Source organism: Scyliorhinus canicula, chromosome 20, assembly GCF_902713615.1.
Source record: "Scyliorhinus canicula chromosome 20, sScyCan1.1, whole genome shotgun sequence".
NCBI lineage: Eukaryota > Metazoa > Chordata > Chondrichthyes > Carcharhiniformes > Scyliorhinidae > Scyliorhinus > Scyliorhinus canicula.
This window is the reverse complement of record NC_052165.1, coordinates 58,044,104-58,063,621: the sequence shown is the minus strand read 5'-3', so window position 1 is coordinate 58,063,621 and position 19,518 is coordinate 58,044,104. Positions and strand designations below refer to the sequence as shown.

Sequence of the window (19,518 nt, the reverse complement as noted above, 5' to 3'; positions counted from 1 at the left end):
GTGAGGAAAGATGTTAAAACAAGTGAGGAAAGTTCCAGTCTTCTTGTAATAATTAAACAAAATAAATGTTTATTAAACGGCAAAACACACAAGAAATGTAACTAAAAAACATACACTTAACTATAATAACAACTACACATTATATTGTTAAATTGATCCAGTTCCAATCCTCTCTATTTTCCTAAACTCAGAGCCATATCTCCCCGAACAACATCCCATAGGTTTTTAAATTATTTTAAATTAAGCAAAATCCAGTAATATTTGCCACATTAAGCACCTATATCTCTTTTTGGATTGCTTCGGATCTGAAACAGAAACAATTCGAAGTTCAAACAGGACTTCCCAGTCACTGGTTTGTTTGGAGTGAACACAGCTACCTCGGTGTAGCTATGACCTTGGACTAACTCCGCTCAGCTCCATATGTAGGATGAACTTTGCCCACTGACGTATTGATTTTGCTTTTGATCTGTTCTTATCTGAATTACTTGTCTTTAGAGATCCCTCTCAATGAAATATATTACAGGAGTGCACCCTTTTAGATTACAAGTGCGAAATTCACCCTTATCTTCTCCTTTGAACCTTTACCATCTGCACTTTAACTCCAAGTTCCATGCCCTGTTGTTACTTACTTCTGAGGCAAATATCGGATTAGTGTTGCTATGCTAATCCCATATCAAAGACCTCAGTCCAACTTCTTAACCAATTCCAGTTAATTCCTTAATTTTCATTTTATCACAACTTCTTGACAAGAGTTCCAGCATCAAATTTAGAACATATTCACAGGAAACTAGAGACTGAATTTGAAGACATGTATTGTATAATTCTTCATGATAAAGCATATTTTCTGTTCTGAGAAATTGCCATTATAGAATCTAGCAAAGAAAAATCAGAATAAGTTCATTATTCTTGAAATCAAAAGGACTTGTACACAAACAGATCCACCTGGTATCAGTTATCAAATATTAGTCATAAAGTATGACTTCCACATATTGTTTTTGGAAGCTAGCCAAGAAAGTAAGATACAGCATATCAATGATACTGATCAAATCAGTAACTCCTTTGCTGTGCGAACATTCAATCTCTTTGGAAGGTATCTTTTTTTTTTGATAAACAATTTTAATGAGGTTTTTTTGCCATGACAAACAACGGCAATATAAAAACAATGTACAAAGAGCAATATATATAGTGCAATCACCGACTCTTCCCCCCCGCTGCGATTAATTCACCATGTCAGTTAGCCAGGTCTCCGACTTCGGGGGCTTTGAGTCGCTCCAAGCTAGCAGTATCCGTCTCCAGGCTACCAGGGAAGCAAAGGCCAAAACGTCAGCCTCTTTCTCCTCCTGGACTCCCAGGTCCTTCGCAACCCCAAAAATCGCCACCTCTGGATTCATTGCCACCCTTGTTTTCAATACTCTGGACATGACGTCCACAAACACCTGCCAATATCCCCTACATATAAACATGGTTCGTTGGCCCTTCTGCACATTTTGCATACCTTTCCTCTACCCCAAAAAATCTATTGATCCGGGCCACTGTCATGTGGGCCCAGTGGACCACTTTGAATTGGATCAAGTTGAGCCTGGTCCATGTTGCGGTCGCGTCGACTCTGCTCAACGCGTCCGCCCATAAGCCATCCTTCATCTCACCACCAAGCTTCTCATTCCACTTATGCTTCAGCTCCTCGGTCTGCGTCTCCTCCACCCCCATGAGTTCTTTGTAGATGCCAGAGATGCTCCCCTCCCCCACCCATCCTCTAGACACTACCCTATCCTGGATCCCCCTCAGTGGCAGGAGTGGGAAGGATGAAACCTGCCTACGCAGAAAGTCCCGCACCTGTAAATATCTAAATTCGTTCCCACTTGCCAACCCAAACTTCTCCTCCAACGCCCTCCAGCTAGCGAAGCTCCCCGCTAAAAACAAGTCCCCCATCTTCCCAATTCCCACCCTTCGCCATACTCGGAACCTCCCATCCAAGCTCCCCGGGGCAAACCAGTGATCGTCACATATTGGGGACCAGACCGATGCTCCCACTGCTCCAGCGTACCTCCTCCACTGACCCCAGATTCTCAGGGACACCATCACTACAGGGCTGATGGAATACCACGCCGGCGGGAACGGCAGAGGTGCCGTACCAACGCTCCCAGACTGGTGCCCCTACACGAAGCAGCCTCCATCCGCTCCCAAACCGCCCCCGCCACCAACTTCCTTATCATGGCTATGTTAGCCACCCAGTAATAATTGTTCAAATTCGGCAGCGCACCCCCCCCCCCCCCCCCCCCCCCCCCCCCCCGCTCAAGCATCACCTTCTTCACTCGCGGGGACTTACCCGCCCACACAAAGCCCAGGATGATTTTATTGACCTTCTTAAAAAAGGATCGCGGAATGAAAATTGGGAGACACTGAAATACGAACAGAAATCTCGGTAGGACTGTCATTTTGACCGTCTGCACTCTCCCAGCTAACGACAGCGGGAGCGCATCCCATCTCCGAAACCTGCCCCTCATCTGATTGACCAACAGGGACAAGTTCAATTTGTGTAACCGGCCCCAGTAGCGCGCCGCTTGTATCCCTAAGTACCTGAAACTGTCCCCTTCTAACCTCAGCTCCCTCAGCCGACCCTCCTGGCCCCTCGCCCGAACTACGAACATCTCACTCTTTGCCAGATTCAGTATATACCCCGAAAACAGGCCAAATTCCCCCAAAATTGCCATAATTTCGCCCACCCCTGCCCCTGGATCCAATATGTATAAGAGCAGGTCGTCCGCTCGCAGCGAGACTTTATGCCCCCCCCCCCCCCCTCTCCTCCAGCCCCTTGAATCTCTCAGAGCAATTGCCAGCGGCTCTATAGCTAACACGAACAGCAGTGGGGAGAGGGGGCACCCCTGTCTTGTCCCCCGGTACAGGCTAAAATAGTCCAAGGTCGTCCTATTCGTCCTTACACTAGCCTCCGGGGCCTGATACAACGGCCTGACCCAGTCGATAAAGCCCTTTCCGAACCCAATTCGTCCCAGCACCTCCCATAAATAGTCCCACTCCAACCGGTCAAACGCCTTTTCCGCATCCATTGCCACAACTACCTCAACCTCCCTAATCTCGGGGGCACCATGATCACATTGAGCAGCCTTCTTATATTGGCCACCAACTGCCTGCCCTTGACAAACCCGGTTTGGTCCTTCATAATAACATCCGGCACACAATCTTCAATCCTGGAGAGCAACTTGGCATCCACATTAAGCAGGGAGATCGGTCTATATGACCCGCATAGCTCCGGGTTCTTGGCCCGCTTCAATATCAATGAGATAGTAGCCTGTGACATCACCGGGGGCAGCACCCCTCTGTCCCGTGCTTCACGGAAAACCTTGACCAGCAACGGCCCTATAATCCCAGAGAACTTTTTATAGAACTCCTCCGGGTACCCGTCCGGCCCTGGAGCTTTACCTGACATGCATTGCCTTCAAGCCCTCAACTATTTCTACAGCCCTAAACGGGGCCCCCAGGCCATCTACCAGCTCCCTACCCACTCTTGGGAAGGTCACTCCATCCAAAAAGCGTCTCAGCCCCTCCGGCTTCGTGGGGGTTCCGAGCAATAGAGCATACTGTAAAAGTCCCTGAACACCCTGTTTAGCCCTGCCGACTCCCCTACCAAGTTCCCATCCCCATCGACCACCCTCTCTATTTCCCTGACCGCCTCCCTCTTCCTAAGCCGCTGTGCAAGCATTCTGCTGACTTTCTCCCCATGTTCGTAAAACGCACCCCTCGCCTACTAAGCTGCTCCACTGCCTTACCTGTGAATTCAACACCCCGAACTCCGCCTGCAGCCTCCGACGTTCCTTAAGAGTTCCACCCCCGGGGTCACCGCATACCTCCTGTCTATCTGCCAGATCTCCTTTACCAGTCAATCCGTTTCTGCCCTATCTGTCCTGCCACTAAGACCCCAGATCAAAATCAGCCCCCCTCACCACTGCCTTCAGCGCCTCCCAGACCACGCTGCTGAGACTTCCCCCGTGTCATTAGCCTGCAGGTAATTCTGCATGCACTTCCTCAACCTCTCGCACACCGGCTCGTCCGCCAACAATCCCACCTCTAACCTCCACTGCGGACGCTGGAAGTTCTCCTCACTAACCTGCAGTTCCCCCCAGTGTGGGTATGATCCGAAATAGTGATGGCCGAATACCCATTGTCCATCACCCCAGCCAGCAAATACCTGCTCAAAATGAACCTTATGCACATGCGAATAAAAAGAAAACTCCTTCCCCGTCAGCTGCCTAAACCTCCATGGGTCGACCCGCCCACATCCCATCTGCTCCATGAACCCTATCAGTTCCTTTGCCATGCTGGGATCCTACCCGTTTTTGAACACAACCGGCCCAGGCCGGGATTGATGACTGTATTAAAATCTCCTCCCATAACCAACTTGTACGAGTCCAGGTCAGGTATCTTCCCCAGCAACCTCTTTATAAATTCCACGTCATCCCAATTTGGCGTGTACACATCAACCAAAACTACCTTCCACCCCTCCAGCTTACCGCTAATCATGACATAACGGCCCCCCCTTTTCGAGACTATACTGCCCACCTGAAATTGCACCCGCTTGTTGATCAAAATCGCAACCCCTCTAGTCTTGGTGTCCAGCCCCGAATGAAAGACCTGACTGACCCAACCCTTCCTTAAGCTTGACTTGATCTGCCACTTTCAGGTGTGTCTCCTGCGACATCATCATGTCTGCCTTCAGAGCCCTCAGATGCGCAAACACATGTGCCCTCTTGACATGCCCGTTCAATCCTCTAACATTCCAGGTGATCAGCCCAGTTGGGCGGTAATGCGCCCCCCCCCCCCCCCCCCACCCCACAACCACCACCGGCCGATCAGCCATCTCCTTTCCTGGACCTGCCACCAGCCCATTCACCTCTATCAGCCCGCCTACTGGCAGCTCCCTCCCTCGTTAGCAGAGTAACTCTCGTCCCCCCCCCCAGCAACAACACTTTGTAGCCTAACCCCTGCCATAGACTAATCATATGCACACCCTCCACTTTGCTTCCGGAGACTAGCTCACCCAGCTAGCCAGGTGGCCCTCGCCTCCGGCGCCAAGAAGTCTCCCACCTATTGTTCCCTCACTCCCCTTCCCCCCCCGCCCGCCCATCACAACCATTTCCCTCATCAGATCAACCCCAAACAAACGCCCAATTAACATAAGAGACAACGCAAAAAAAAAAAGAAAACAGACCGAAAACCCCCACAATAGTGTAAATCAAAGTAATGCAAAGTAAAAAGCCCCACCAGCCACCCCTACTAGAACACTATAAACCCACAGAAACCAAATAACTTTTACTTCCCTCTTCTTCAACCAAACTCAAATACAGAAGAGAAAAGACAATAAAAACATATAAACATCATTCAAAAAGTTGCAACATAAAACAAAAAGTTCTCAGTTCAGCATCAGCCCATTCCTCTTGGCAAAGTCCATCGCGTCTTTGGGCGACTCAAAATAATGGTGCTGGTCCTCGTGCGTAACCCAAAGACGCACCGGGTATAACGGTCCAAATTTCACCCGCTTCTTGACATGCTCGCCTTAACTTGGTTAAAGCCTGGCCTCCTTCTGGCCACCTCCACACGTAAATCCTGGTAAACACGCGAAATGCTGCTATTGTCCCATTTGCAGCTCCATGTACGCTTGGCCCATTGGAGAACACAATCCTTATCCAGGAACCTGTGGAACCGGACCACCATCGCCCTTGGAGGGGGTCCCCCAGCTGTGGCTTCCTCGACAGCGCTCTGTACGCCCTGTCCACCTCCAACTGTCGGGGAAAAGCCCCCTCCCCCAGAAGCTTCTGAAACATACTCGCCACAAACGTGCCAGCATCAGCCCCCTCAGGGAGACCGACAATTCTTAAGTTCTGCCGGCGGGCTCTATTCTCCTGGTCCTCTACCTTTTTGCTGATCTTTCAGCATCCCCGCCTCCAGCTCCACCACCATTTAGTGCTCCTCCTGGTCCGCCAGCGCTTTCTCCAGCTTCTGAATTGTCCAATCCTGGGCATTCAGCCTGCGCTCCAGCTGATCGATCGATTCCTTTATCGGATCAAGACAGTCCCGTTTCTGCCTAGCGAAGCCCTCTTGAATGATCTGCATCAACTCCTCCGTTGATGGTTGGGCCGTCACAGCAGGGGTCCGGACATCAGCCATATTGTCTTCTACCACAACTCCACCCAGCCCTTGCTTGTCTTCCTATTTCTCCCTTTTCGCTCCCTTGGTGGTCAGCGCTCAAAAACGCAAAAAAGTCAGGGAGAAAGGTCCAAAAGTCCGGCCAGAGCGGGAGCCACCAAATGCTCGACTTACTCCCTCATAGCCGCCACTGGAAGTCCTCCTTTGGAAGGTATCTTTAAAACAATTGGCATCTTTCTGTATGCCCTATCTAGAGGTTATCGTTCTCGACTTACTGCAAACAAGGGTATGAAGCTGTTGTTGCCTTTATCATTCATCCAGGTAATGATTCCAATGATTTTTTTGCTTGCTACTTACAAACTTAGTTTATATTGATGTCGCACTTTTCTGGCCAATCATTAAGTTTTAAAATACTGCAAATCAAAAGGTTTCTCTCATCAGTTTAACTGTTGGCTCGCCTTAGTTGCCTGTACACTGGTTTGGGTTTGAATGCATACCAGGTTTATGGCACATAATATTCAGGATGATCTTCCAATGCAGTAATGAACATAGAACAGTACAGCACAGAACAGGCCCTTCGGCCCTCGATGTTGTGCCGAGCAATGATCACCCCACTCAAACCCATGTATCCACCCTATACCCGTAACCCAACAACTCCCCCCCTTAATCTTACTATTAGGACACTACGGGCAATTTAGCATGGCCAATCCACCTAACCCGCACATCTTTGGACTGTGGGAGGAAACCGGAGCACCCGGAGGAAACCCACGCAGTAATGAAGTAATGCAGTTATGAAGAACTGCTGTTTTGTCAACAACACCGACATTCAGCAGAGTTCCCATCTCCTTGTTCAGACATTAAAGATCTCATGGCACCATTCAAAGAGGAGATGTTTCAGTGTCTCTCTTAATTATCAAAAAACATTGCTCATTATTGTTTACCAGTGGCTGGTTTAGCTCACTCAGCTAAATCGCTGGCTTTTAAAGCAGACCAAGCAGGCCAGCAGCACGGTTCGATTCCCGTACCAGCCTCCCCGGACAGGCGCCTGAATGTGGCGACTAGGGGCCTTTCACAGTAACTTCATTTGAAGCCTACCCATGACAATAAGCGATTTTCATTTTTTTCATTTTGCATCTCTTGCTTTGAGGGGCTGTGGGATATTGATGAGATATAGCACATAACACATCATTCAAACTTAAAAACCAGGAACAGTCAGCAAAATGTCAAAGTACCCTTTCAAAAAGATCGGTAATCTGTTGAGAACATGCATGCCCCTTCATCATGATGGCAGAAGTCAGCATCTGCAAGGCACCAAGCAGGGCTTGCATTGATCTCATGTCCTGCTTAAAACTTTTAAGTGGCTTCTTGTTGTGCTGCAGTGGAAGTGGAGACGGGGATCATATATTGAATCACAAGTGGAACCAGAAGTATTAACATGGAGTTGGCATTAAGTTATATGTAGGAAAGGATGGGCTTGATACTCTGACATTGTCTCTAAATGCTGCAACCACCTGAGATGGCCACCTGCAAAGAATGATGGGAATTACGGCCAGGTTTGGGACACAGACAAGCTGCAGCTTGCATCTTTGCAAACTGCAGCCCAGGAGTATGCAGGAATTCAAACCTGCAAATGGGCCATTCAAGGCAATTAAAATAACAATGGGACCATCAGATCCATCGCATCATCTTCCAGACTAGGCAGCACCGAATTTACAGTGCTGAAGGAGGCCATTCGGCTCATCAAGTCTGCACCGGCCCTTGGAAAGAGCACCCTACCTTTTTATTAAAATTTTTTTTAATTTTTTTTTTTTAAAAAGAGTACCCAATTCATTTTTCCAATTAAGGGGCAATCCACCTACCTTGCACATCTTTGGGTTGTGGGGGCGAAACCCATGCAAACACGGGGAGAATGTGTAAACTTCACACGGACAGTGACCCAGAGCCAGGATCGAACCTGGGACCTCGGCGCCTTGAGACTGCAATGCTACCATTGCGCCACCGTGCTGCCCCAATTGATTGACAGTGACCCAGAAACTGCCCACAAAAGGAGTGGGGAAAACTTAAGCCAGTTAAAAGACAATGCAGCCATGATTTCTGACTCTTTTGGACCCGGCCTGTGCCAGCCTCTCTTGGATCCGGCCTATGCCAACCCAAGTGCAGCATAACGACCAGATAGACAAGTTCAATACCAACGATCGCTACCAGGCGGATGAGCACAGCAGAAACAGAGCCACTTCTTCCACCTAGCCACGCAAGATCCGGACAAAGGACTTGTCAATCTGCATAGAGTCGGTCGCCCTGGTTAAGTATAGGTTATTGTAGTTGTTAGGTGTAGTTTAATTTAAAGTGTTTGTATTGCATGTCGAGGTAATCCTTGTGTGTAAATAAACCATCTTTGAACTTGGTGACTAACTGGTTGTGTGGTCCTTTGAGCGATATCCGGTAAAGCCTTGTGGTTGTATGATTTGATACCTGGCGACTCTAAAGAGCATCATTATTAATTGGCAACATTACTCCAGTGCCAAGTGGCAACAATGCACACATCAGCTTTCTCCTGTATGCCACCCCAAAATCCTCATTGGAGCCCTCTGCAGCAGACGTCATCTACAACTGCACTTTTCACTGAGCTGGCATGCACTAAGCATGAGGTCATATCAAATGGACTTTGCACTTTTTGCCAGATAGCAGAATGAGGGCGAAACGGGATACAAGAAGGAACATACTGTTCTCCGTAGGGTGTCCTTGGCAGTGCACAGTGACTGCCAGCACAATCATTTGTAGCACTACCTCCTCCAAGGGTCTCAGGAGATGCAGGCAGACATGCCTCTCCCACCCCCCTCCTGGACCTGCCCCACAGTTCTCTGCTGCTTACTTGGTTATATGCAGCCTTGCCCTACAAGAGAAAAGGAAGACTGTTACTGCTTGTGCGCATGTCTGTGTGCATGTGCATCTTGCAATGCATTTGGTGATATGCCTCTCAAACCTGAAAATAGGTGGTGGTTGCAAGATGTAGGTGTGAGATTTTCAGCATTGTTAAGTGTGGAAGGGTAAGCACCTGAATGCTAGGCACAAATCCAACTGACCAGTGAGATAGAGTGTGATGCAGTGGGTAGGATAGGAAGTCTGAAGATGTATTCACTGACTTGAACTGCCTATGAGGTCATTAAGCTTTTTGCAGCATTACAGCCAGGTACAGTACTAATGTCAAACTCTTGAACTAAACGCCATGGCTGAATGCTCCCATTCTTTTTGCAGAATATGCCTGATGGGCCTCTTGCTCCCTTGAGAAAAAAGGACTCCTCTTCTCCTTTTCATTTCTTGGACTAAGGCATCAGAGAACTCGCTTGATGGCCGGTACTCAATTGGTAGTCTTATTCATTTCATTTTTCATTATTCCTTCTCAAACATTTTTTCATCCAGTGCCTGCAGCCAAACTGTACCTTCCCTTTAAGAGAAGATGCCTGCCTTTAATTATTTTTTATAAAAAAATATACTTTGTTCATAAAATATCTAAAAGTTCATTCAAAATCATTTCAAATTGGACATTACAGAGAGTGCAATAAAATTTAACTTTTCTCCATAAAGCATGTGGTACTCTTAGATGCCTCAATACAATTGCATTTACTAGATATATTCAATGACAAGCTCACAGCCCAAGGGGTTCTATAAGTTACCAGCCCCTCAAGTGCACAATGGCCGCAAGGCCTTAAGATGGTGACCTTTCCCCAATTAGCCTTTGCAGCAGCAGTCCCAAGCTTTCGTGAGTTTCTCAGCACATAAAAGTTCTGGACCTGGGAATGTGTCAGTCTTAAACATTTGGAGTGGACAACTATTTGCACTGGAAGACCAACAAGTTTCAATCAAAGAGTATCTTTCACCAAGTTGGTGACCCTCCATTAGTTGATACTGGTCTATGTGCATTCCTGGGAACAGCATATAGAGCACAGGCTTTGGCTTAATGGAGTTACTCGGAATTTCAACAAAAACCATCGCAGCTCTTTTCAGATATTGTTTTGCCCCGTTAAATACTATGTGCTAAGTGCTAGTCACTCATGCACCCGAAGCCTCTGCTGACTGTGCAGCCAGTAACCAGCAAGTTTAAAGTTAGGCTTCACATCACAATCCCCGTTGTAGCGAGAGATCGGGATGCCATTTTTAAATGGCATCCCGATCTCCGAGGCCCTGAAAAGAGTCGCTGACTATCCCCAGCCCAAATATGGCATAGGTGGGCCCCCAGAACCCCCCCCCCCCCCCCCCCCCCCCCCCCACGTCCATCATCCACGGTGGGCAACCCCGGCCCAATCATAAGTGTGCATAAAAATGCCAGCTTGGCAGTGCCACCTGGGCACCTTGGCAGTGTCAGGCTGGCACTACCAGGGTACCAGGCAGGCACTGCCAGAGTACCCAGGTGGCATCAGCAGTGCCATAGCACTACACTTACAAAGGGCATGCATCTGGGAGCCTCCGATCCTCTTGGAGACCCCCACGAGTGCCGTTCAGTCTGGTCCCCATTTATGCCTGAGGTCCAAGGCAAAGGGATTGAATCCCAAAGCCTAAGGTACCGTGGAAATTTGCACATTAGATTAAAGCTTACTGTCTCGCTCTAACATGCAGATTTGCCAAAACGTGATCCCACTCATTGTGGGCGGGATTCCCCTTGCAATATTGCGTTGAATCTCACGAGGCGTTGCGAGCCAGGTGGACACCGGGAGCGGGGTCGCCCGGCTTTCACCAGCCATGCTGCGCCGAGATCCTTTTCCAACGCAGTGCGACCAGAGGATCGCACCCATTGTGTGCAAGAGTAAAGTACCATTCTGGTGTTCAGGTCAAAATTCCCCATGAAAAATGTTGTCCTTGATTCCATCACTTTTATACTCCTTTTAAGAACAAAATAAGATCTGATCCGTCCTGATATTTTTTGTAGTCAAATTCAGCTACCTTAGAAGGAATTAATTTTCTCAAGGACACAAGAAACAGGAGCATAAATAGACCAAAAGGCAAACAATTCAATATCATGGCTGATCTTGGACTTCAAATACATTATTCTGTACGCTTTCCATATCCGTTAATTCCTTTGACAGCATCCTCCAAATCCGCAACCTCCAACATCTAGAAGGGATAGGGCAGCAGATGTCTGGGGACACCACTACTTGCAAATACTCCAAACCACACAGCATCCTGACTTGGAACTATATATTTTTATTAAAGTATTTGCATATTTTTATAACAATAACACAAACAATAACAATGACATGGTAAAATAACCATTTCCCCACCCGACCCAATCTTCACACACCACAACCATCTAACACCTATCCACCCTTTGGAATATTGCTTCTGCTGACATTTTAACTTTCCCCGAGAAAATCGACGAACAGCTGTCACCTCCGAGAGAACCCCAACATTGACCCTCTTAAGGCAAACTTTATTTTCTCAAGCCTGAGAAACCCAGTCATGTCACTAACCCAGGTCTCGACACTCGGGGGCTTCGAGTCCCTCCACATTAAAAGGATCCATCTCCGGGCTACCAGAGAGGCAAAGACTAGGACATCGGCCTCTTTCACTCCCTGAACTCCCGGATCTTCTGATACTCCAAAGATCACTACCTCTGGTCTCGGCGCCACCGGGGTTCCTAGCACCGTGGACATTGCCTTTGCAAACCCCTGCCAAAACCCTCTTGAGCTTCAGGCATGCCCAGAACATATGGGCATGGTTTGCTGGGGTTTCCGCACACCTCACACATCTATCTTCTACCCCGAAAAACTTGCTCATCCTCGCCACCGTCATATGTGCCCGGTGGACCACCTTAAATTGTATGAGGCTATGCCTGGCACATGAAGAGGAGGAACTGACCGTGCTTAGGGCGTCCTCCCATCGACCTGCCTCTAGCTCGCCACCTAGTTAGTCCTCCCACTTGCCCTTAAGCTCCGCCACCGGGGTTTCCTCCGCCTCCAACAGCTCCTGGTGGATACCTGACACTTTCCCCTCCCCCACCCAGGTACCGGACACTACTCTATCCTGTATCCCCTGTGGCAGCAGCAGCGGAAAGGCCGGTACCTGTTTTCTCAGGAAGTCTCGCACTTACAAATATGTAACGCCATTACCTGGCGGCAGTTTAAATTTATCCTCCAGCGCCTTCAAGCTGGGAAAGCTCCCGTCTATAAATAGATCCCCTATCCTTCTAATTCTTACCCTCTGCCAGCTCTGGAACCCACCGTCCAGACTGCAAACCTGTGGCTGTTGCAAATTGGGGTCCAGACCGACACACCTTCCCCCGCCTCCTCCATTGCCCCCTAGATCCTCAGAGCCACCAATACCACCGAACTTGTGGAGTACCGGGCCGGCGAGAACAGCAGAGGTGCCGTTACCAGTGCCCCCAGACTGGTGCCTTTACAAGACTCCGCCTCCATTCTGACCCCTCCCCCATTACCCACTTCCGAATTATAGCGATGTTAGCCGCCCAGTAGTAGTTGCAGAAGTTCAGCAGCGCCAACCCACCCTCCCCCCCCCGACTACGCTCCAACAACATTCTCCTCATCCGCGGGGTTTTATTCGCCCATACAAAGCCAGAGATGATCTCGTTCACCTGCTTGAAAAAGACCTCGACTTGGAACTATATTGCACTTCCTTCATTGTGGCAGGTTAAAATCCTGGACCTCCCTTCTAACAACATGATTGTAGGTATACCTACACCACATGGACTGCAGTGGTTCAAAACAGCAGCCCACCACCATCTTCAAGGGCAATTCAAGATAGGCAATAAATTCTGACCTGACCAGCAACATACAAAGCCTAATCATGAATAAAAAGACGAAACATCCACCTATACCAGTTTTAAATGTATTCAACAATGGAGCATCCATAATCCTTTGGGTTGAGAATTCCAAAGATTTACAACATTGAGTGAAGTAATTTCTCCTCATCTCAGACCTAAATGATCAGCCACTTATCCTGAGACTGCACCCATGTTTTAGACTCAGTTGAAACAATCTCTCAGCATTCATTTTATCAAGCCTCTTCTGAATTCTGTAGGTTTCAATGAGATCACCTCTCTCTCATTCTTCTAAAGTCCAGAGAATATAAACCCAATTTACTCATTTTATCACCAGAGGACAACCCTCTCCTCTCAGGGGCTGTCCCCTCAAGTTAGTAAATATTTGCTCCAATTAAAGCATTATTTCTTAAATGCGGAGGCCAAAATTGCACCCAGCACTCTACGTGATTTCACCAAAACCCTGTACAACTGTCGCAAGACTTATTTTTGTACTCCAATTTCCTTGCAATAAAGGCCAACTTGCCATCTGCATTCCTATTTGCTTGCTGCACCTGCATGCTATCTTTTGACATTCCATGTGTGACCACACACGTTTCATGCCTTTAAATATTCTGTTTTCCTATTTTTACAACCAAGTTAAAAAGTTCACACTTCCCATTATACGCCACCTGTCATTTTATTGCCCACCCAATTAACCTATCCATATTTCTTTGCAGCCTGCGTCTTCCCACACCTTGCTTTCCATGTAGCTTATCAGCAGCTAGATATATTACTCGGTCTTTTCATCCAAGTAATTAACATAGATTGCAAATAGCTGGTACCCCGGCGCTGATATTTGCAGCATTCCACTATTCACTGCCTTCCAACCTGAAAAATCCCTGTTCATGCCACGCTGCTTTCTATTTATTAGCCAACCCTGCACCCAGAGAATCCCTACAGTGCAGAAAGAGGCCATTCATCCCATCAAGTCTGCACCAATACCCTGAAAGAGCACCCTACCTAGGCCCACTCCGCTGCCCTATCCCCGTAACTCCATCTAACCTACACATCTTTGGACTGTGGGAGGAAACCACAGGTTTAAGGCTTCCTTAATGATAGATTCAAGCATTTTCCCAGCAACAGATGTTAGGCTAACTGGCCTGCAGCACATTGCTTTCTCTCTCCCTTCTTTCTTAAAAAGCAGTCTAACATTTGCCAACTTCTAATCTGAATGGGACTGTTCCAGAATTGAAGGCACTTTAGAAATTCACAGCTGGCACATCCACTTCTGCAGCTATCTCTTTTAGAACCCAAGGGTAAGGCATCAGGTCTCAGGGATATGTTGAATTTTAGTCCCTTACTTTTCTCCATACCTTTTCTCTGCTGATTTAAATTTCCTCACGCTTTAGCCCTCGAGTACCTGCCTACCTCTGGTATGAAACTGGTGTCTTCCACTGTGAAGACAGACAGAATATTTGTTCAATGCCTTTGCCGCTTCCACATTCTCTACGATAACTTCTTCTGCCTCTGCTTCAAATGGACTAACATTTATTTCAACTACTCTATTTCTTTTCCTATACCTATAAAAGCTCTTACTAATAGTTTTTATATTTCTTGCTAGTTTGGTCTCATTTTTAATCAACATTTTGGTGGCCCTTTGTTGATCGCTAAAACACTCCTAATCCTCAGGCCGGCTACTGCTTTTTGCAACATTGTCAGCCCCTTCTTTTAATCTAATCCTTAACTTCCTAAGTGAAGCATGGAAGAGGATTTTTGGCAGCATTCTTGTTTTTCAATTTTAGTTGAACTTTTGATTAGTTTCTTTAAATGTCTCCCACTGTTCATTTACCTCCAAATCATTTAGAATATTGACCCAAATAAATCTTAACCAGTTCCCCCTCATACCTATGTTGATATTTAAGATTCTGGTTTGTGATTGGGATGGCACTTTCAAACTTAGCGTGGAATTGAATGGATCTCTGGTCACCCATTTTCCAGAGGATCTTTTACCATGACAATACAAATTAACCCTGCTTTGACAAAATTCTAGATCTAAAATAGTTTCATCCCTACTCAGTTCTACACATATTGTTCCAAGGAACAGTCACAAAACATTCTACAAACTCACCTTCTAAACACTCTTGCCAATTTGAATGTCCCAGTCTTGGAGCCAGATCCTTTCTACTAACATCCTTAGGTCCTCCTGTACTATTAGAGCTCTTGCCCCCTCCCCCTCCACCTTTGGCATTCCATCTGTCCTTCAGTAATATAGTGTACTCTGGAACATTCAATTCGTAACCCTGATTACTTTGTAACCATATCGACAGCTAATAGATCAAAATCATTTACTTCCGCTTGTGCAATTAGTTCATCTACCTGATTGCAGATGCTTCCAGCATTCAGATAAAGAACTTTTATTTTCATTTTTTTTACTTCTATTCACTGAAAAGATATTACTGTCTCTTGTACAATTGCTGTTAAATTTTACCCACATCACTATACTATTCCAATGCCTTGACCTTTCTCTATGGATTTCTAGATCTACCATTACCAAACCCTTTCCACCCCAACCCCTCTGTTAGTTTAAAGCTCTGTACACAATCCTAGTTGTACAAATGGTCAAGACATAACTCTTCGCCCAGTTCAAGTGGAACTCATTCCAATGAAATAGCTCACTCTTTCCTGTACCCCATAAATTTAAACCCCTTCTTCCTGTGACACTCTGAGTCGCACATTTGTGTCGTGCATTTAATATTCTAATATTTTTGACCTAATGCCAAATGGCATGTGGCTCAGGAAACAATCCAGAGATGATTACCTTTGGTGTTCTGCATTTTAATTTGGACCCTAACTCCTCAAATTTTCTTAGATCATTCTTGGTTCTACCTACGTAGTTGGTTTCCATGTGGGCCCTGACAACGAGATGCTCCCCTCCCACTCAAAGTTCTTCTACAGCCATGAAGAGATGTGATTAATCCTGGTACGAGGAGCCAACACTGCTTATGGAGCTCCCTATCACAACTGCAGGAAACAATATCTATCCCCTGACAATATTGTCTCCTATCACTACCACAGTCCTCGTTCCTCCCCCCATTTAAATGGCATCCTTCACTATCGTGCAATGGTCGGTTTGCTCATCTGCCTTGCAGCCCACGTCCTCATCCACAACAGGTACCAAGCACTTTGTACCTGTTGGCTAATGTCAGGGGCTAAGGCTCCTCCATTACTGTATACCCGTTCCCCATACCTGCCTAACATGCACCCTATCCCTGACCATTGGCCAACTCTAAATTTCTTCCAAGCCTAAGGGGTGTGACTGCCTTCCGGAATAAATTGTCCAGATAACTTCACCCCTCCCTAATGCTTCAGCTCTGCATCTCAGTCTCCAGTTTAATGACTCGGAGCCGAAGCTCCTGAGGCTGCAGAGACTTACTACAGGTGTGTATGCCTTGGATAACACTGGTGCCCAGGAGCTCTCACATTCTGCACTTGCAAAACATAATCTGTCCTGCCAAATTTGTGTTAATTAATGTACTACTTTTTTCTTAGTTCAGTTAGAATTAATAAGCCCTACTACTTCCAATAGAGACTCCGGGACAGCCACGCTTGATGTGGAGTGGTGCCCTCAAGCCCCTCAGACTAGCAACCAGCTCCAGGAATTATTAGCTAAGGAAACAGGTGAAAGTCTGCCTTAGTGCACCATTATACCGCCACTGCAGATGGTGAAATTTGATTTCAATATAAATCTGGAATTAAAAGTCTAATAATGACCATGAATCCATTGCCGCTTGTCGTAAAAACCCATCTGGTTCACTGATGCCCTTTAGGGAAGGAAATCTGCTATCCTTACCTGGTCTGGCCTACATGTGACTCCAGACCCATAGCAATGTGACTGACTTTTAACTGCCCCCTCAAAGGCAATTAGGGATGGGCAATAAATACTGGCCCAGCCAGCAATGCCCATGTCCCATAAACAAATCAATAAACAAAAAAATCCTTTCAAAACTCATTTAATCTATTAGTAATTGTTTAGCTAAACAAACAAATGTTCAACCATTTAAGGTTTCCATCTGATGTCACACTTTTCTCCGAATGCAGTCAGTCCACAGTCAGTGCCCCTTCCCATTAGCTGTTCAAAATTAACTCTCGCCTGCCCCTCTCTGCGCTGGTCAAAATTAACTCTCGCCTGCCACTCTGCTTTCAAAATGAGCTCTTGCCTGCCTCTCTCTCTGTGCTGTTCACAATGAACTCTAAATTTCTGCCCTGTTTGCAATTAACTCGGACCTCTGTGTGCAGTTTAAAATGAACCTTTTCTTCTCCACTGAACTCTCGCCTCTCACCAGTTTAAAATCCCTCTTTTGAATTTAATTTATTTTTTCCAAAAGAGGCAATTTAGCATGGCCAATCCACCTACCCTGCACATATTTTGGTTGTGGGGTTGAGACCCACGTAAACACGGGACAGGCTTTGAATATTTCATTATGGACTAAAATAAATAAATGTAACCCTCAGGTCACCATTGTGATGCTACCAAGTTAACAGACTCAATTTTCACGTGAGCACGAAAATGGTCTATAAAGAGGATTTTAATAAAATAACTACTGTATTGCTATTTCCAACTCTAAAGATAGATTGGTGGAAGCAAAGAAAAATAGGAAAGTTTGCTGTTCGAAAGCAAAGGATGTAAAGAGTAAGCACTCATTTTAAACTATATATTTAATTACTAAAATAAACTCGGGGAATCTCAGCAACATTTGTGTGCTTCTTCATTCAGCGTGTCGACTTATTTTTTAAATAACTGCAGCAACGTGTACAGAAGTCACGAGAGCAATGGATTTTTAGAAAACTCGATATATTCCCTGTTTTTATGCTCAAAGTTGAAAACAAATTCAAAGGAAAATGTGGCATTTTAGATGAACAGGGAACATCTGTGAGACACAATTAGACATGGGGAGAATTGTAAACTCCACATGGACAGTGACCTAGGGCCGGGATCGGGGCTGGGTCCTCAGCGCCGTGAGGCAGCAGTGCTAACCACTATGCCACCATATTGTTCCTGTCAATTTCATTAAAGTCTAGACTAAATGCATGAATCATTGAAATGCAAGCAACAATTTTAACATAACACGGGTAACAGCATCATCAAACAAAATGCATCAAGGACTCGGGTTGTGATAAGCAGTCCTCCAACTGAATGACCACGTTTTGTGCTGTTCTAGTCCATAATTCTAGTTAGTGTAAAATCTTTACATTGGTAGCGGCTGTGTATAAATTATGCTCCCAGTTGGTTTATGGAGCTATGACCTATGAATCCAACTCTTCAATGAGTTACTATGACCCTCTATAGATTAATAGGAGTCTGAAAAACAACTCAGGTGGCATCTAATTTGACTAATAGCAAATCAATTAATTGGAGTAGATGGCTGCCAATAAATGGCTTTTTCTCTCTGGGAGTAGAATGTTTGATTTGTCATAGCATGACAGTTAAGCCTAATGCAATAAATGATCATTCAGTGGAATCCTGTTGAAATGAAAGAATTGCCCACTCACTGACACATTTGGAAAAACGATCGCCTATTCAAAGTAAATTACCCTACCTGGTATAGTTTCATTTGATCCAGGACCATTTCCTGAAGTCAGGTTCTCATCAACGCTAAAAGTCTCTGAACTGTTGTCCCCGACAGATTGTGAAGCGTCTTGTACATTCTCCATTTCCTGTACGAATTCTCCAGCCAAGGGAGTCCCAGAGTCATTTTCCAGCGGCGATAATGGATTAGAGTGGATCTGTGTGTCTACCATTCCAGTGAGCACTGTCTGGTAGAACAAGTCATTAGCCTATAAAAAGAAGCCAGTTCACCTATATAAATTTTTACTGAAAATTTGTTTTCCATCAAAATGAGAAATTAAAATAATGTATAAAGAATAGGAAATGTCGGTCAACAATAAAATGATGCAATATCCAGATTTCTCCCAATACCGAAGATTCCATGTCGCACAGTGTTTGGAAAGAAGAACATGCTCAAAACAGGATGATGAACTGGCACGGGGATAGATTTTGAGAGATAGGTTATCCAAATAAAAAGTATATTTTCAGTGAAAACAATTACTGTGTTGAACTTTATTGCCACTTTATTACAGAGGCTACATGTGGAAAATTAATTGATAACATAGTAGCATCCTTTTTAAAGAAAATTTGTTTTTTTATCTTAATTGGTCTTTGTTGTTGCAGCAGTGAGACCAGTGTTTTTTGTCTAACGTAAAGTGGCAAAGAAGAAGCATTGGCAAGAAATCCCACTGCCTAGAAACTACTGCTGACAAAAGATAAGTGTTTTCCATCACCTATGGAATTGTACATTAGAAAGAATTACTGCTTAGGGGAGAGGTTTCAGGCAATAGAAAATAATGCTACGCTTACTCTTCATTTTCTTGAACACAAAAATTTGAATATACAGAAAAGACTTAGACCAGTGTGTTGTAAGATTTTATTTAAATGACAGAATAGAATTTATAATTCACAAGTGCTGTAGGGTGGATTGGGATAGATTTTCTTAACAAGAAAAAAAGTTCTGGAATCTATCAACAGTACCAACCTCAAATATTAAATT

At 45.6% G+C, this 19,518-nt stretch overlaps 1 protein-coding gene across 1 annotated transcript in view; it reads right to left on the bottom strand.

Annotated features, from left to right (window-relative positions):
• pparab (peroxisome proliferator-activated receptor alpha b) overlaps positions 1-19,518 on the bottom strand; it is a 107,862-nt gene that overhangs the window by 50,208 nt on the left and 38,136 nt on the right. The window contains 1 exon segment of the mRNA XM_038779964.1: positions 18,511-18,748. Coding sequence (XP_038635892.1) covers positions 18,511-18,748 — 238 coding nt within the window.